Here is a 15,378-nt window from a genome sequence, read left to right as displayed (position 1 = left end):
GTCCTAAAGGGATGGACATGGTCAGCAACAATACTCAGGTAGGCTGTGGCATTTAAATGATGCTCAGTTGGTACTAAGGGGCCCAAAATGTGCCAAGAAAATATTCCCCACATCATTACACCACCACCATCAGCCTGAACCATTGATATAAGGTAGGATGGATCCATGCTTTCATGTTGTTTACGCCAAATTCTGACCCTACCATCTGAATGTCGCAGCAGAAATCAAGATTCGTCAGACCAGGCAACATTTTTCCAGTCTTATATTGTCCAATTTTGGTGAGCCCGTGCGAATTGTAGCCTCAGTTTCCTGTTCTTAGCTGACAGGAGTGGCACCCGGTGTAGTCTTCTGCTGTAGCCCATCTACCTCAAGGTTATTTATTATTATTTATTATTATTATTTTTTTTTTTTATAGAGTGCTCTTCTCACGCAGTGACACAGAGCGCTTTAACACAGGCATACAGCAAGAAAAATTGATACAAACAAAAAAGACAGTGAACTAATGGCTACCATAATGAAGAACTTATTATAGAGCTATAAGTATACCTACTGGCCACCGGGGAAAGGAACAAAAACTCCCAACTGAAAGTTGAGGGAGAAGAAAAAACCTCTGGAGGTCCACGGGCCAGTGGTTGCCCACCCCTCCTGAGCATTCTAGAAAATTACAATTTGTAAGCCAGTGTTTAACAAGTAATTGTAATGTTGGTAGATGGCATCTTGGGTCCCCGACTCGACGTAGAACGTCTCAATCATCATGGCAGATGGACATCATCCTCTGTCAGCATGGGATTCGTCTGTCACCACTGGCCAGCCTCCTCGGGTCTTATGTAGCGAGGTAGTGCTCAACGAGAAGATAGGACAGAGTTAGTCATTTGTTACTTAAGTAAATTTAAAATGCATTTTTGTAAAGGTGATAAAATAAATAACCAAGGCAGGTTGAATTACATTACGAGGTGGAATGCCTGAGTGAACATATAAGTCTTAAGTCGGGATCTGAAAGCGGAAACAGAAGGGGCATTTCTGACAGTAACTGGTAGACTATTCCACAGTTTAGGTGCTCTATAACTAAAGGCGCGACCTCCTACTGAGGTCTTATTGATCACAGGTACTTTAAGGTTCAACGTGTTGTGCATTCAGAGATGCTATTCTGCATACCTTGGTTGTAACGAGTGGTTATTTGAGTTACTGTTGTCTTTCTATCAGCTTGAACCAGTCTGGCTATTCTCCTCTGACCTCTGGCATCAGCAAGGCATTTTCGCCCACAGCACTGCAACTCACTGGATATTTTCTGTTTTTCTGACCATTCTCTGTAAACCTTAGAGATGGATGTGCATGAAAATCCCAGTAGATCAGCAGTTTCTGAAATACTCAGACCAGTCCGTCTGGCACCAATATCCATGCCACAGTCAAAGTCACTTAAATCACTTTTCTTCCCCATTCTGATGCTCAGTTTGAACTTCAACAGATCGTCTTGACCATCCCTACATGCCTAAATGCATTGAGATGCTGCCATGTGATTGGCTGATTAGATATTTGTGTTAACGAGCAGTTGAACAGGTGCACCTAATAAAGTGGCCGGTGAGTGTATAGTACTATGACAAATACAAATGATTTTGCACTAAGTTCACTAAATAAAGTTTGGGACTAGGTTAGTCACATATTGATTCCAAATTAATACTGGACTGACATTTTTATACACTCATTGTTACCTTCAAACAGAATACACCAGTAGACTCATCAGTGTTATGTTTTATTAATTGCAGTTATGATGAGCATCCTCTGGGTATACTCTCCAGTGAATAGGTGTCAAGTTATTAGACTAGTTTATTAGTTAAGTCATAAGCAGTCTTCCAAAAGGTTGGATTTTAAAAGACAGTTCAATATTGTATGTGTTTGATCACGTACTGTAGCTCTTTCTCATACCTTCTTGGTGGGCGTCCAGCTATTCCAAAATTAATTAAAACTGTCACGCAAATCAAATGTCAGTTTTTGAAGTGGGAGAAATTTTATTTAACACTTCAGTCAACTGCATATTTAGAGTGAATTTCTAGTGTCGACCACAATTTAGAAATGTATTTCGAATGTATTTCATAATTGTGTTTTTATTCCTGCAATATACACATATCATAAGGCAGAGTGTGTATGCCCTGGATGTCATGTAGTTTTGTATATTTTAATTTTTTATCTATTTATCATTCATATTTTTTTCAAGCCATAAACATTTTGGCTATCCATAAGCACAACCACATCCTCTCTTGTGTTTTTCTAAATGATTGCTTCATGCTGGTAGAATTGAATTTTTTATTATAGCATGTGATATAGGTGATCTCAAATGGAATATATATATCTGGGCAGAGTGATATGCCTTGCTATAATAGAGAATAAAAGAGAATAAAGTTTCTTGTAACTTTTGTTCCCTAAGACATCTTAGACCTCTTTAAATTGATATTTGTTTTGACGTATAGGTCATTACAGCACATTGGGAAGTGCCCCTGTGAATGCTGGCAATGTCTTACAGAGCACCTACACCACATGCCAGCCATGATGTCTTACACAAGGAATTTCTGTCTGGTTTGTGAGTTAGTCTTGCCTGGCAGACGTTTGCACAAACATTTACTTTCAGTACATCTAGTGAGGTTACCTGAAAGTAAATAAATGATGATAGTGTTTTGAAAAAGTATTCAGTAAGCCAGTGTTAGCTGCAGCCATTGACCCTGTTTCCCTGCTTCTTGTAGCATGCTGGAGAGTAGCAGTCGGCTGGACGAGGAACACCGACTCATTGCACGCTATGCTGCAAGGCTGGCCGCCGATGCTGCCTCCACGGTGAGAGGAATCGCCCTACGCCACCACCAGACTCACTTGTAGCTGTTGTGGCTTACTCTTATGCTTAAAATAAATTCATCTCAATATCTACCTCCACAAAAGTTGATACAGCACTGTGGAGAAAATGTGGCAAGGCAATCATCATGGATTCTTTGAAAACCTATTTATCCATTCACTGTGCTCTCAAATAAATTAGGATTGCAGTAAATTTTTGAGGATACTGTACATTTGTGGTCAGTTGGTAACTTTAAAATTCCCAGTAATGTGTATATATATGTCTTGCACTGATCTGCTGTATAGATGGTGAATGACTGAAGGTAGTTCAGTGCACTGTAAGTCACCTTGGATGAAAAAACTTTTCCTAATTTTCATGGGAGATGTGTGTAAAGACAATTTTTGACTTGATGACATGTATCAGAAATTTTCTAAAGAAAATTTTGCATCAGTTTTGTTTTGCGGTCTCAGAGGCCCCAGCTATAAAACGTGATTAAACACAATGGATTTTCATATGCTTTCATTCTCTTATTTGAGTTGAGTGTACAGTTGGCTCAGTATTGCCCTTCATAAATAAATGTGGACACACACAAACTTACATAGGAGGAAACATTAATAAATGGAAAGGATGGAACAGGCAACAGCCATAAAGGATATTTTTAATAGGTAGGTTCAGCAATCGCTCCTGATTGACAGCCAATGCCCAAAAGACAACCATCCTGTCTGCGCTATGTCCTGTTCTTCCTCGTCCCTTGTTTCCTATCTCCGTTCCCTGGCTTTCGACCCTTTGCCTCGTCACCTGACCACGTCCATGGATCCTTGCTCTCACTCTGACTGCCGATCGACCGACTCTTCGCCCGTCCCCGACTACGAGAACTTGCCTGATCCCCTGGTTCCTGATGACCGATCTTGCACTTGGGTCCAGCCGCCCCCGTGTCCTCGGTTCCGTGTGACAAATTTATAGCTCAGTATGTATGTGTTGCTGAAACTGGCATTGCTATGGGTGTTGTGCTTTAGCCATCTGATGTTCTGTATTCTAGCAACAGTCTCAACAGCAGCACCTGGCTTCAGACATCGCCGTCTCTCTGGATGCCAACAAGCAGCAGCGCCAACTCATAGCAGAGCTGGAGAATAAAAACAGGTGAGAGCTCATAAAAGCTGGCTGTCTGGCTGGGCAGGCTGTGTTTTTTTTTTTTTTTTCTGTAAAGAAAATGCCCATTGTTCTAAAAATAAGTTGTACAGTAATATTTGATAGGCTGTGATGTGCTCCAAAAATTATTTATTTTTTCAAGTTCAGTTGCAGATGTGTTTGAAACTCTGCATCAAAGGCAATACAGCTGGTATGGGACAATGGGACAGCTGGTAGTGTAGTGGTTAGAGCTACTGCCTTTGGATCCAATGGTCCCACCTCTGGCTGTAATACCTGTGAGAAAGGTACTTATCCTGAATTAGTCCAGTAAAATTACCCAGGTGTCTAAATGGGTAAGTAACTGTAACCTCAACATTATAAGTTGCTTTGGAGAAAAGTGTCAGTTAAATGAATAAATGCAAGTTCATATTTAGAAATATATTTATGTTTGTGTGTCTGTGTGCATCTCAGAGAGATACTACAAGAGATACAGCGACTGAGGCTGGAACATGAACAGGCCTCCCAACCACCGCTGGACAAGACCCAGCAAAATCCCACCCTCCTGGCCGAGCTTCGCCTGCTCAGGTTCATTCTTACTTGCACCCACTTGCATACACACCCACGGGGGTATGATCTGCAGCGAAACATTTACTTTCCGGTTTCTTGACTCTTCATATTCTGTCAGGCCAGTCAGAAATATATGATGTCTCAGGGTTTCAGTCTGCCTGCTGATGGCTGTGTTTCTGATCATACCTACATTTTCCTTTCTGCTTCTCTTAACTAGTACTTGGTTTCTTTAGGAGGTCACATAGATCACACATATGTACATATATGCAGGATCATCCTCACACCTATGAATTAAGCTGTGATTACAGGCCCCCCTATGTGATGTTGCTCATGCTCCCTTCACAAAAACCTCACAGTGCGCTACAGTCTGTAAGAATAACTAATTAATCCATGCAATATCATACCATACTATACTTGAGTGAGACTGAGATCGTATGATACTGATATGTGACACATTTTCAACATACAGATTATTGACATAGGGTAAAGTGACCTAAAAAGTCAGACTAACTTTATGTAATAATTCACCTATGATTTGAAATGATTTTTTTAATGTATTTCAGTAACATTCTGATTATATCATGTCAACAATTTCTAATCAGGTAAGAATGAGATAAAGTCTAAAAAATATTTGCTCTTATACATATGATTTTAATTAAACTTCTAATTAATTTTTAACTTCTGTGTACCATTTACCAGTGATTTCTGGCTATTTCAGAAGCAATGTCAAGTGTTGCTTAGGGTCACATCCATTAATTGTTCAATTCTGGGCAGCAGAGAGCCTTCACCTTATTATTGTAAGACCCAGGCTCATATCCCACCTCCTGCTGTAGTACCCTTGACCAAGGTACTTACCTTGAATTCTGCCATCAAAAATTACCAAGTGATATAAATGGGTGAATCATTGCATATAACTTGGTATGAAACATGACACAGTCCGTCACTTTGTAGAACAAGTTCCATCTAGATGAATAAAGAAATAAAATGAAAATCTTAGTTTTTGTCCACCTCTGTGTATGCTGCTTTGTATTCAATCAGCATTTTAATAAAACAGTACCCTAAGTGTGAGACACACAGTTACTTTTTAATATGGCTAACAAACCAAGTAGTTTGTTTTGTTCTGTGATTGGGAAATGTATTGTTGTAGAATTTTCCTCCAAACCTAGGGAACTTCTGATTATCCAAAATAATGGAACAACGGTAATTTCTTATTTATTCTTCATACAATGAATAGTATGATTTAGACAAGCATGCTACAGAGTTCACTCCAGATGACCTCTCTTAGTCTCAACTGTCTGCCATGGGTTTAGGTTACTTGCTCAGTCTGCATGTGTAAGGCATCACGGTAAAACAATGGTCTGTTGTCTTGACAGGCAGCGGAAGGATGAGCTGGAGCAGAGGATGTCTGCTTTGCAGGAGAGTCGCAGGGAACTGATGGTGCAGCTGGAGGGACTGATGAAGCTACTGAAAGTAAAGACCATTTCCAAAAACCTGTTACCAATCAAAACTGCTTTTGTGTTGCTGCAGAGTGCTCATTCATGCAAACATCAAGCAGACTAAATGCACAGCTCTAATTGTATAATGCAGTGGTGGGCCGTACATTTCACACCTAGGCCTTTAGTGGAGTCCTACCTGAATTAATCCACCTCATATCACCATTATGACGCCACGGCTATAGAAACCATCAATATTATACAGAAACGCAGAGTATAACAGGGCGTTGCATCACAGAGACAGGTATCTCATGCAGCGAGAATGAATGCCATTACTAAAGCAAGAAATCCAATTAACACAGTTCAACAAGTCTACTTTCACTGCAGCCACAGCTGTGCCAAATACATCGTCTCTAGCAGAAGCATCAATATAAACCTAATAAAATGACAAAAATACAGTCCACCCCGGGTTTTCCATGCATTTTTTATCTTGTAGTACCTTTTGAGTTCTCCGACCACGGAAACCCCGGGGATTACAGCTTTCCTGGGGATTTGAAATTAAGGCAAATTCTGTGTTTTTGTCCAAATTCTACAGGAAAGAAAACGCAAAAGCATAAATGGTTCTTGAAAAAGCTTACCAACTGTTTATATTTTAGCTTGTGCAGTTCGCTACAGATGCGGTTTGCTAGCTCTAACTAGTATGCTCTCTGACCGTCCAATCAAAGGACGTAAAAATGCTGACGTTATTGTATGCCTGCTAGATGGCCCCGGTGTCGCCAACTCGAAATATGATTGATTAAAGCAACAGTTTCATTGCCATTTATTTTAAACTACAGGCGCCCGTACTGTTGATTCTGAAGGCCTCAAGGCAGATTTCTTTGACCCTGGCAATACATGATGGCTGAAATATGATTGGATAAAAGCTCTAACATAGACATACACTACTGGAAGCAACACAACCAAGAGAAAAGCTTTGAAATGAAGAGAATAGATTATTGGGAATAATTTAATACACATTCATGGAAAAAAAAAATATTAAATCATAAGTCAGTGATTCTGATAGTGTTTAGGCCAGCAGAGAAGGCCTTGCTGGCCCTGACGGTTCGCCACTGGTATAATGCAGTAATACTACAGACACCCATCTACATACGTAAATTCAACTTATGTAAATGTAACGTAAATGTTTATTTATACACACACACACACACACACACACACACACACACACACACACACACAGAGTCTGAAACCGCTTATCCCAAGTGGGGTTGCGGCGAACAGGACCCTAACCCGGCAACATGGCGCAAGGCTGGAGGGGGAGAGGACACACCCAGGGCGGGATGCCAGTCTGTCACAAGGCACCCCAAGCAAGGCTCAAGCCCCAAACCCACCAGAGAGCAGGACCCTGCCAAACCTGCTGTGCCACCGCATCCACACTAGGAAAGAATCGTCGATATTCAGATAGTTTTATACAACTTCTCAGGTGACGTACATTGATTTGTATGCTGGTAAGAAACTAACTGTACTTAAGAATCACACGTCTTTATCTATGTCTCACTTCCTGCTAATGTAATGCACACGCAGTTTCTTTGAGATGAATTTGGAAAAAAGCATCTGCTAAATGAATAGATGTAAATGTAAGGAAAACGAGAACCAGAACCGTCTCGCAAGTGTACAGCAATTGATTTGGAGATGAAATTGAAAATAATAAGGAAGTATAAAGGTGGACGAAGATTATCGTCTGTAGCACGGGGACCATGTTTAATCGTATGGACAATAAATACGATAGTGAAGTATGCTGCATGTATAAAGAAGCACATGAAAGGAACAGCTAGCATGAAACCAACATCCATCCATCCAGAGAGGCCCAGCCACCCTTGTCCCCCACAACTCCCTCCAGCTTAGCCTGGGGGATCCCCAGCTGTTCCCAGGCCAACTGTGAGATATAATCCCTCCGGTGGGTCCTGGGCTGACGTCAGGGCCTCGTCCCAGTTGGTTGTGCCTGGTATACTTCCAAAGGGAGGCGCCCAGGGGGCACCTTATCAGATGCCTGAACCACCTCAACTGCCTCGTCTCAATGTGGAGGAGTAGCGGCTCTACTCTGAGTTCCTCCTGGATGTCCGAACTCCTCACCCTAACACGGAGAGTGAGTCCCAACACCCTACAGAGAAAATTCATTTCAACCGCTTCTCATTCTCTCGTTCTGAGTTCTCTGACTGCTACCATTATTGTTACGACTGTTACCATTATTTATTGTTATTGCTGTCATTGCTGCTGTTGTTATTTACTGTCATTGACACTGTTTTGTTTGTCATTGTTTTGTCTGTGCAGTATTTCTATTGTCCTTGCCCATAGTCTGTGGAGAAGCATTCAGGAAGATTTTCATGATACATGTACGTGGTACTTGTATCTATGACAATAAACTCGAAACTTGAACTTGAACTTGTATCCACGATCTTATTCTTTTGGTCATTACCCAAAGTTCATGACCATAGGTGAGGGTAGGGACGTAGATCAACCTATAAATGGGGAGCTTTGCCTTATGGCTCAGCTCCCCCTTCACCATTATAGTCCGGTACAGCGACCGCGTTACTGCTGCCGCTGCTCCCAGTCTGTGGCCAATCTCACGCTCCCTTCTTCCCTCACTCCCACTCAGAATGCCCTCCTGGCCTTGACTGCGCCTTGATTTTCTGTCCATGAAAACCACAAACAGGAGTGGAGATAAGGCACAACCTTGGCGGAGTCCAACACCCACATTGAACAGGCTTAACAATGCCAAGTATGCAGACACAGCTTTCACTCCGTATGTACAGAGACCGAATGGCCCGCAGTAGTGGCCTCGGTACCCCATACTCCCTAAGCACCTCCCACAGAATTTCCCGGGGAACACGGTCACAGGCCTTTTCCAAGTCCACAAAACACATGTAGACTGGATTAGAGAACTCCCATGCCCCTTCAATTATCTGTGAGAGGGTAAAAAGCTGGTCCACTGTTCCACGGCCATGGCGGAATCCACATTGTTCCTCCTCAATCCGAAGTTCAACTATCGGCCGGAGCCTCCTTTCCAGCACCCCAGCATAGACTTTCCCAGGGAGGCTGAGAAGTGTGATACCCTGATAGTTGGCACACACTCTCCGGTCCCCTTTCTTAAAGATAGGGACCACCACTCCAGTTTGCCAATCCAAAGGCACTGTCCCTGAGGTCCATGCGACATTGCAGAGGCATGTCAACCATGACAGTCCTGCAACATCTTAAGCAGTTCCTGGTGGATCTCATCCGCCCCGGGTGCTTTGCCACCGTGGAGCTTACCAATTACCTCAGTGACTTCCACCAGGGAAATGGACTCTGACAGCCTGGATGCCTCTGGCCCTGACTCCTGTAAGGGAGGCATATCACTCAGGTTTAAGAGTTCCTCAAAGTGCTCCTTCCACCTCCCAACAATGTCCTCACCAGAGGTCAGAGTTTCTCCGCTCTTGCTGAGCACAGCATGAGCAAAGTTCCTCCGACCCCTTCTGAGCTGTCGGATGGTTCTCCAGAACCTCTTTGAAGCAGTCCAATAGTCGTTTTCCATGGCCTCTCCAAATCCTCCCATGCTGGATTTTGCTTCTGCAACCGCAGCCGCTGCTGCTTTTTTTCGCCTGCCGGTACCTGTCTGCTGAGTCAGGAGTCCCCAGAGCTAACCAGGCCCTAAAGGCCTCCTTCTTCAGCTTGATGGCTTCCCTCACCACCGGTGTCCACCAGCAGATTCTCGGGTTGCCACCCTGGCTGGCACCAACAAGCTTTTGGCCACAGCTGTGCCTGGCTGCTTCCACAATGGAGGTTTTGAACAGGGTCCATTCAGGCTCCATGTCCCCTACCTCCTCCGGGACATGGGAGAAGCTCTCCCAGAGGTGTGAGTTAAAATCATTCTGAACAAGGTCCTCTGACAGTCGTTCCCAGCACACCCTCATTTAAACGTCAGGGCCTACTGGGTCTGTCCATCAGTTTTCCCCGCAATCTGATCCAACTGACCACCAGATGGTGATCGATTGACAGCTCAGCACCTTTCTTCACCCGAGTGTCCAGAACATGTGGCCTCAAGTCAGATGAAATGACTACAAAGTAGATCATTGACCTTTGGCCCAAGGAGCTCTGGTACCAAGTACACTTATGAGCATCCTTGTATTCGAACATGGTGTTTGTTATGGACAAACCATGACTAACACAGAAGTCCAATAATATTTCACCATTTGGGTTCAGATCGGGCAAGCCGTTCTTCCCAGCCACCCCCGCCAGATTTCCCAGTCATTGACAACGTGAGCGTTGAAGTCCCAGCAGGACTATGGAGTCTGTAGGTAGGGCTCTGTCTAGAACCCCACCCACCCTCTCCAAGAAGGTTGAATAGTAGTTGGTATATTTTGGGACTACGGAGATTTTTGTTCCATGCCAGTTGTCAACCATCTTAGTTTCTCATACTACTTCTATGTGCTACTTGTGTTTGTTTGCAACATCCTGTGTATTTCCTGTGCTGCCAGGCAATATTTTTTTAAACGGTGACACACAAATTTTTATCTTAAATTTGATTTTCGTTGTGGTTCTCGTGATTTTTCTTGTCACCAATTTTTGCTTTTTGTGAATTACACCTATCTTGTCTGTAAATTTGGTCTGTGCCTTTGTCCAGCATCTGTTGCCACCTCCACCTCTTATTAGAGCACACTTTCATGTTAGCAAAAATTAAGTACTGGTTAGGCCTGGTTTGGTTTTTGTTGGTGGGTTAGACTTGATTTGTTGGCTTGGTTTTGTTGGTGGGGTTGGTTTGATGGTTGGTTTTTTGTGTTGGGTTAGGTTTGATGATTGTTTTTTTGTTGGTGGGTTAGACTTAGTTTGTTGGTTTGGTTTTGTTGGTGAGGTTGGTTTGATGGTTGGTTTTTGTTGGTGGGTTAGACTTGGTTTGTTGGTTTGGTTTTGTTTGTGGGTTAGACTTGGTTTGTTGGTTTGGTCTGATGGGTGGGTTGGAGAAGTCAGTTAAGCTTCTTGGTCTCGGGTCATGGAGATGTATGTTGACTATGCTGGGTGTTCTCTGTGGCCTCATGTTGATGGGTAGACTGAGCCCTTGTGTACACCCATTGAAAAATTACTCTTATCCTGTGTATCTTGAATGTTAGTATGAAAAGAGGTAGAAGGGAACTTATAACTCCAAGTCTTGTGCTCATTACTCCAGGTTGTGTTTTTAAGTTTTGGTTTTGTATGCAGAATTACTGAACAGCAGCTCTACCACAAATACTGGCTTTGTGAAGCTACAAAGTGTAGTTTCTGGTGAGCCTAAACCACTGAGCTTTTCATTAAATTCTCTGTTATTTTTCAAGACTGTTATTTCATGGATTAAGAACTTGGGAAGAACATTGGAAGAACTTTGACCTGCAGCCATTGTTCCTCTTCGCCACTGTAGTTTTCCCTTTTATATCTGGTCTAATGATTTTTGTTTTTTGTCACTTTGCCATTTTAAATAATTTTGCAGTTCTTGTGGTTCATGCACATACAGTCTGACCAGTGACTATTTTAGCACAAGTGCAAAGGGAAAACAAACACGAATAAAGCCTTTTATTTTTCTTGGCTGTGCTTTATAGTTGGTGTCCACTGTTTTCTGTTGGCAGTGCTATACTTTTTAGTTTGCTCGCTTGGGTTTTTTTTTTCTCATTCTCCCAAAACCTTCATGGCATAACAATGGTCAAACATTAACAATTACCACTACTTACCTTATGCCTCTAAAAGGAACTGAACAGGACTAGTATCACATCACCCAGAAATGCAGAAGTATCTTCTGTAACACTTGGATCAATTCTTACATTCATTAAGATTTTGAGATGTGCATAACACAACACCTCAGTGTGGCAAATACTTTTGCTTATGTTGATGCGAAAGAAGTTTTGTGTGTGCAGTGCTAAGCAGCCCTGTAGTCATTTTTGTGTGAAGTATAAATTAGCATTTAGTCCCTGCAGTCAGTCCAGTGTTAGAAAAGATTAGAAAATGTTTTCTATCTTGAATGTTGCTACGCTACAGTATGTGCTCAAAGGTTGTGTGTAGGATAGATGATGACCTACTCTGACTTCTCTTCCTTTCTAGACTCAAGGCACTGGATCCTCCCACTCTTCCCCCAGTCACACTATCAGCAGGCCCATCCCCATGCCTATTCGCTCTGCCTCTGCCTGCACCACACCCACCCACACTCCTCAGGATTCACTCATCAGTGTGGGAGGGGACATCAAGGAGGCTTTCTCTCAGGGTAGGTATCTCCTACTGCAAGTTGGGTGTAAAGCAAAGAATTTCCAGGAGGCAGTGAGAGCTTTTTTAAAAAAAATTCAAACTGAAAGAACACGGACAGGACTGAGGAAATCATTATGTGATACTAAAACTTTTATGACTTGATCTTAGTGAATCTCTGATTCAGTACTGTGTACATACATCCAGTTACATTTTGTAGCACACTGCAAGATTACCGACCACACATGAGATCAGGAGAGACATGGGTTCACATCTGTAGCTGCAGAGAGAAAAGAGAAGAGCAGCTTGGTAATATCAGATTAGCAGTGATAAGAGAACACATGAGGCGTTGATGGAGCCAAGGGAAGAGAAGAGTAAGGAGCCCAAGATAGAGCCCTGGGGAACACCAGTTGAGAGAGGCTGAGGAGAAAACAGGGAGCCATGCCAATCCACTTGCTAAGCTCTACCTGATAGGTAGGACTCAAACCATTTTAGTGGCCTGTAGTTGTAGACTGGGTTTCTTTGTACTGGTACAACAAAACTGTGGACTGTTTTTTTTTTTCTTTCAAAAAAAGGACAATAGATCCTCAGGAGAACTGTTAAGTCTGTGAGACTTCTAGATTTCCTCAATAACCATTCAGTAGCACCAGTCCAACCTGAGTTTGTAAGGTGAGGAGCCAGTAAGACACTTAATCATTAGTGTAAAATACATCTTAACTGTTGTCAAAACTAAGGACAACTGAGAAACCAGTGTGTTATATCAAATGGCAATGTGTCTAAAATAGCTATCGCTATATACTTTAAGTTGGCAGATATCTTTGTCAGAAATAGAGGTTTTAGCTCTCTAGTTATTGCATGGTTTTTTCTCAAATGGAGTAAGTGCAATGGTAATAGACTATGAATTTAATAGACTATGGATTATTTAAAAGTGTGGTTTTATTAAGGAATATTAGGTACTCCTTTCAGCCCATCGTATGAAACCTTATGGATCACTATATATAGGAAACACACACACACACCTTCTGAACCGCTTGTCTCATACGGGGTCGCAGGGAACCGGAGCCTAACCCGGCAACTCAGGGCGTAAGGCCAGAGGGGGAGGGGACACACCCAGGATGGGACGCCAGTCCGTCACAAGGCACCCCAAGCAGGACTCGAACTCCAGACCCACCGGAGAGCAGGACCCGGTCCAACCCACTGTGCCACTGCGCCCCCCTATATAGGAAACAAAAAACAGAAAAATTCTAAAAGTTTAATTCAAGACCGTGTGAGGCTATGTTATAGAGAGTATAAGAAGGACAATAAACTGTTGATTAAGTGAACTGTTCGAGCACCAGGGCAAGTGTTTTCTGTTTTTGAGTACAGATGCTGGTACACTGAAAACCTGCCCTGAAATCACAATCACCTGGACTGTGCTCACCTGAAAATTGAGTGTAATCATTACACAAGTGTAAGGGTGTCACGCCCTCCACCTCAGCACAATGACGAACACCTGCAGTTCATCAGGGGATGAATTAAAAGGAAAGCACCGGACGCACACAAATGCGGAACCTTGTTCAGCCTCACTATTCACTTGCGCTTCTTGTATTAGATCTCCTGACCTCCCTGATTCCCAGTTCCTGCTCCTCGTCCTGCTCCTCGTCTACAACTTCCTGGTTTACTATGATTTCTTGCCTGTCTACTGTTCTCGGATTTGACCTTCGGATTTCGTTCGCCCATCAGTGACCATTTTGCCTGTTTCCCTGACCATGTCTCTTGGATTGCCACATGAGTATTCTGCCTGTGCTCTGCACTTGGGTCCGACACATCCGCCCCGGAGGAACGCCGTGACAGAAGGTTCCGCCTCATTTTCGGACCCAGCGGAGTCAGAGCGACTCTAGCGCACATTTGCTGCTCATGAAGCATTATTAACAACACACGAGCAGTCCCTCTCTCACCTGCAGAGTCTGATCAGCGTGTTCCGGAACAAACACAGACCGCCATGTACGGAATGCGTCCCGCGTACACCTCATTCCGCCCTCACCGAGACGGTTTCCCAACAAGATCTGCGACTGGCCCCCCCGCTAGGTACGATGGCACACCGGCACGCTGTACTGGTTTTCTGCTACAGTGTGAGCTCATTTTTTTCCAGTATGCCCCAGTTATAGTGTTCTGATCTTAGTCAGATTGCCTACATGGTTTCCCTCCTGACCGACCGAGCATTGGATTAGACCACCGCCGCATGGGGGCGCTGTTCCCGGCTCTCCTATGAGGACTTCAAAGCCCACTTCCAGGCCATGTTTGGGCTCCCATGCACAGACCAGACAGCCAGTGAATGCCTCTTCGACCTGACCTAAGGCGATCCCTCTGCAGCTAACTATGCGGTGGAGTTCAGGATTCTTGCTGAGAAGAGTGGCTGGGACCAGAACGCCCTGCTCGCCTGTTTTCGGCGCGGGTTGAATCCCAAGCTATGTAAAGAACTGGTGTTCCAGGGCGAGAGTTGAACCCTTGATCAGTTCATTGAAACCGCCGTCACACTGGACTGCCTTGCCCGGGATAGAGAGCCCTGCTTGCTACAGGTCCCATGTACACAACTCGCCCAGGGTCGACTTACCACCACCGAACGGCTGCGCCGGATCCAGTGTCGTCTCTGCCTCTACTGTGGGGAATCCGGCCACCTCCGGGTCCAATGCCCTATTCGCCCTGAGCCCCAGGTGAGTGGAACTCTACGGTGCAACCGCCTTTCCGTACCCGTGGTCATCTCCTGGGGCCCGCATTCTGTCGAAACCCAAGCTTTGGTAGATTCGGGGGCTGCTGGTTGTTTTATGGATGCAGGGTTTGCTGAGGCCCACCACTTGCCCTATCGCCAGTGCGGAGGTCGGATGAAAATAATCATATTGGATGGACAGCCTTTAGGGAAGGGGTATGTTGAGACCCAGACTGAACCCCTCCACTTGAGAGTGGGGGCCTGTCACAAGGAACAGCTACAGTTTTATCTGATTTCTGCTCCTGAGACCCCAGTGATTCTTGGTTTTCCTTGGCTCAACCTGCATGACCCTGTCTTTAAATGGAGCATGGGTGAATTGGTGTCTTGGGGACTGCAATGCGGGGAGGCCTGTCTAAGTGTTCCATGCAGAGCCACGTCGGTGGAGTGTTCAGACTCTCCCCTACAGGTGCACATTCCGCCCGAGTATCATGACCTGGCTGAAGTAT

General features: G+C 44.0%; 1 protein-coding gene across 13 annotated transcripts in view; it reads left to right on the top strand.

The window, feature by feature from the left end:
- The window catches only part of dtna (dystrobrevin, alpha), a 105,474-nt gene that overhangs the window by 80,163 nt on the left and 9,933 nt on the right, over positions 1-15,378 (top strand). For all 13 annotated transcript variants that reach the window (XM_018750902.2, XM_018750900.2, XM_018750898.2 and 10 more), the window contains 5 exons: positions 2,736-2,823; positions 3,858-3,958; positions 4,418-4,531; positions 5,887-5,983; positions 12,049-12,208. In XM_018750902.2, coding sequence (XP_018606418.1) covers positions 2,736-2,823; positions 3,858-3,958; positions 4,418-4,531; positions 5,887-5,983; positions 12,049-12,208 — 560 coding nt within the window. The remainder of the gene's footprint in view (positions 1-2,735; positions 2,824-3,857; positions 3,959-4,417; positions 4,532-5,886; positions 5,984-12,048; positions 12,209-15,378) is intronic.

Source organism: Scleropages formosus, chromosome 16, assembly GCF_900964775.1.
Source record: "Scleropages formosus chromosome 16, fSclFor1.1, whole genome shotgun sequence".
Classification (NCBI taxonomy): domain Eukaryota; kingdom Metazoa; phylum Chordata; class Actinopteri; order Osteoglossiformes; family Osteoglossidae; genus Scleropages; species Scleropages formosus.
This window is presented reverse-complemented; position numbering and strand designations above follow the sequence as displayed.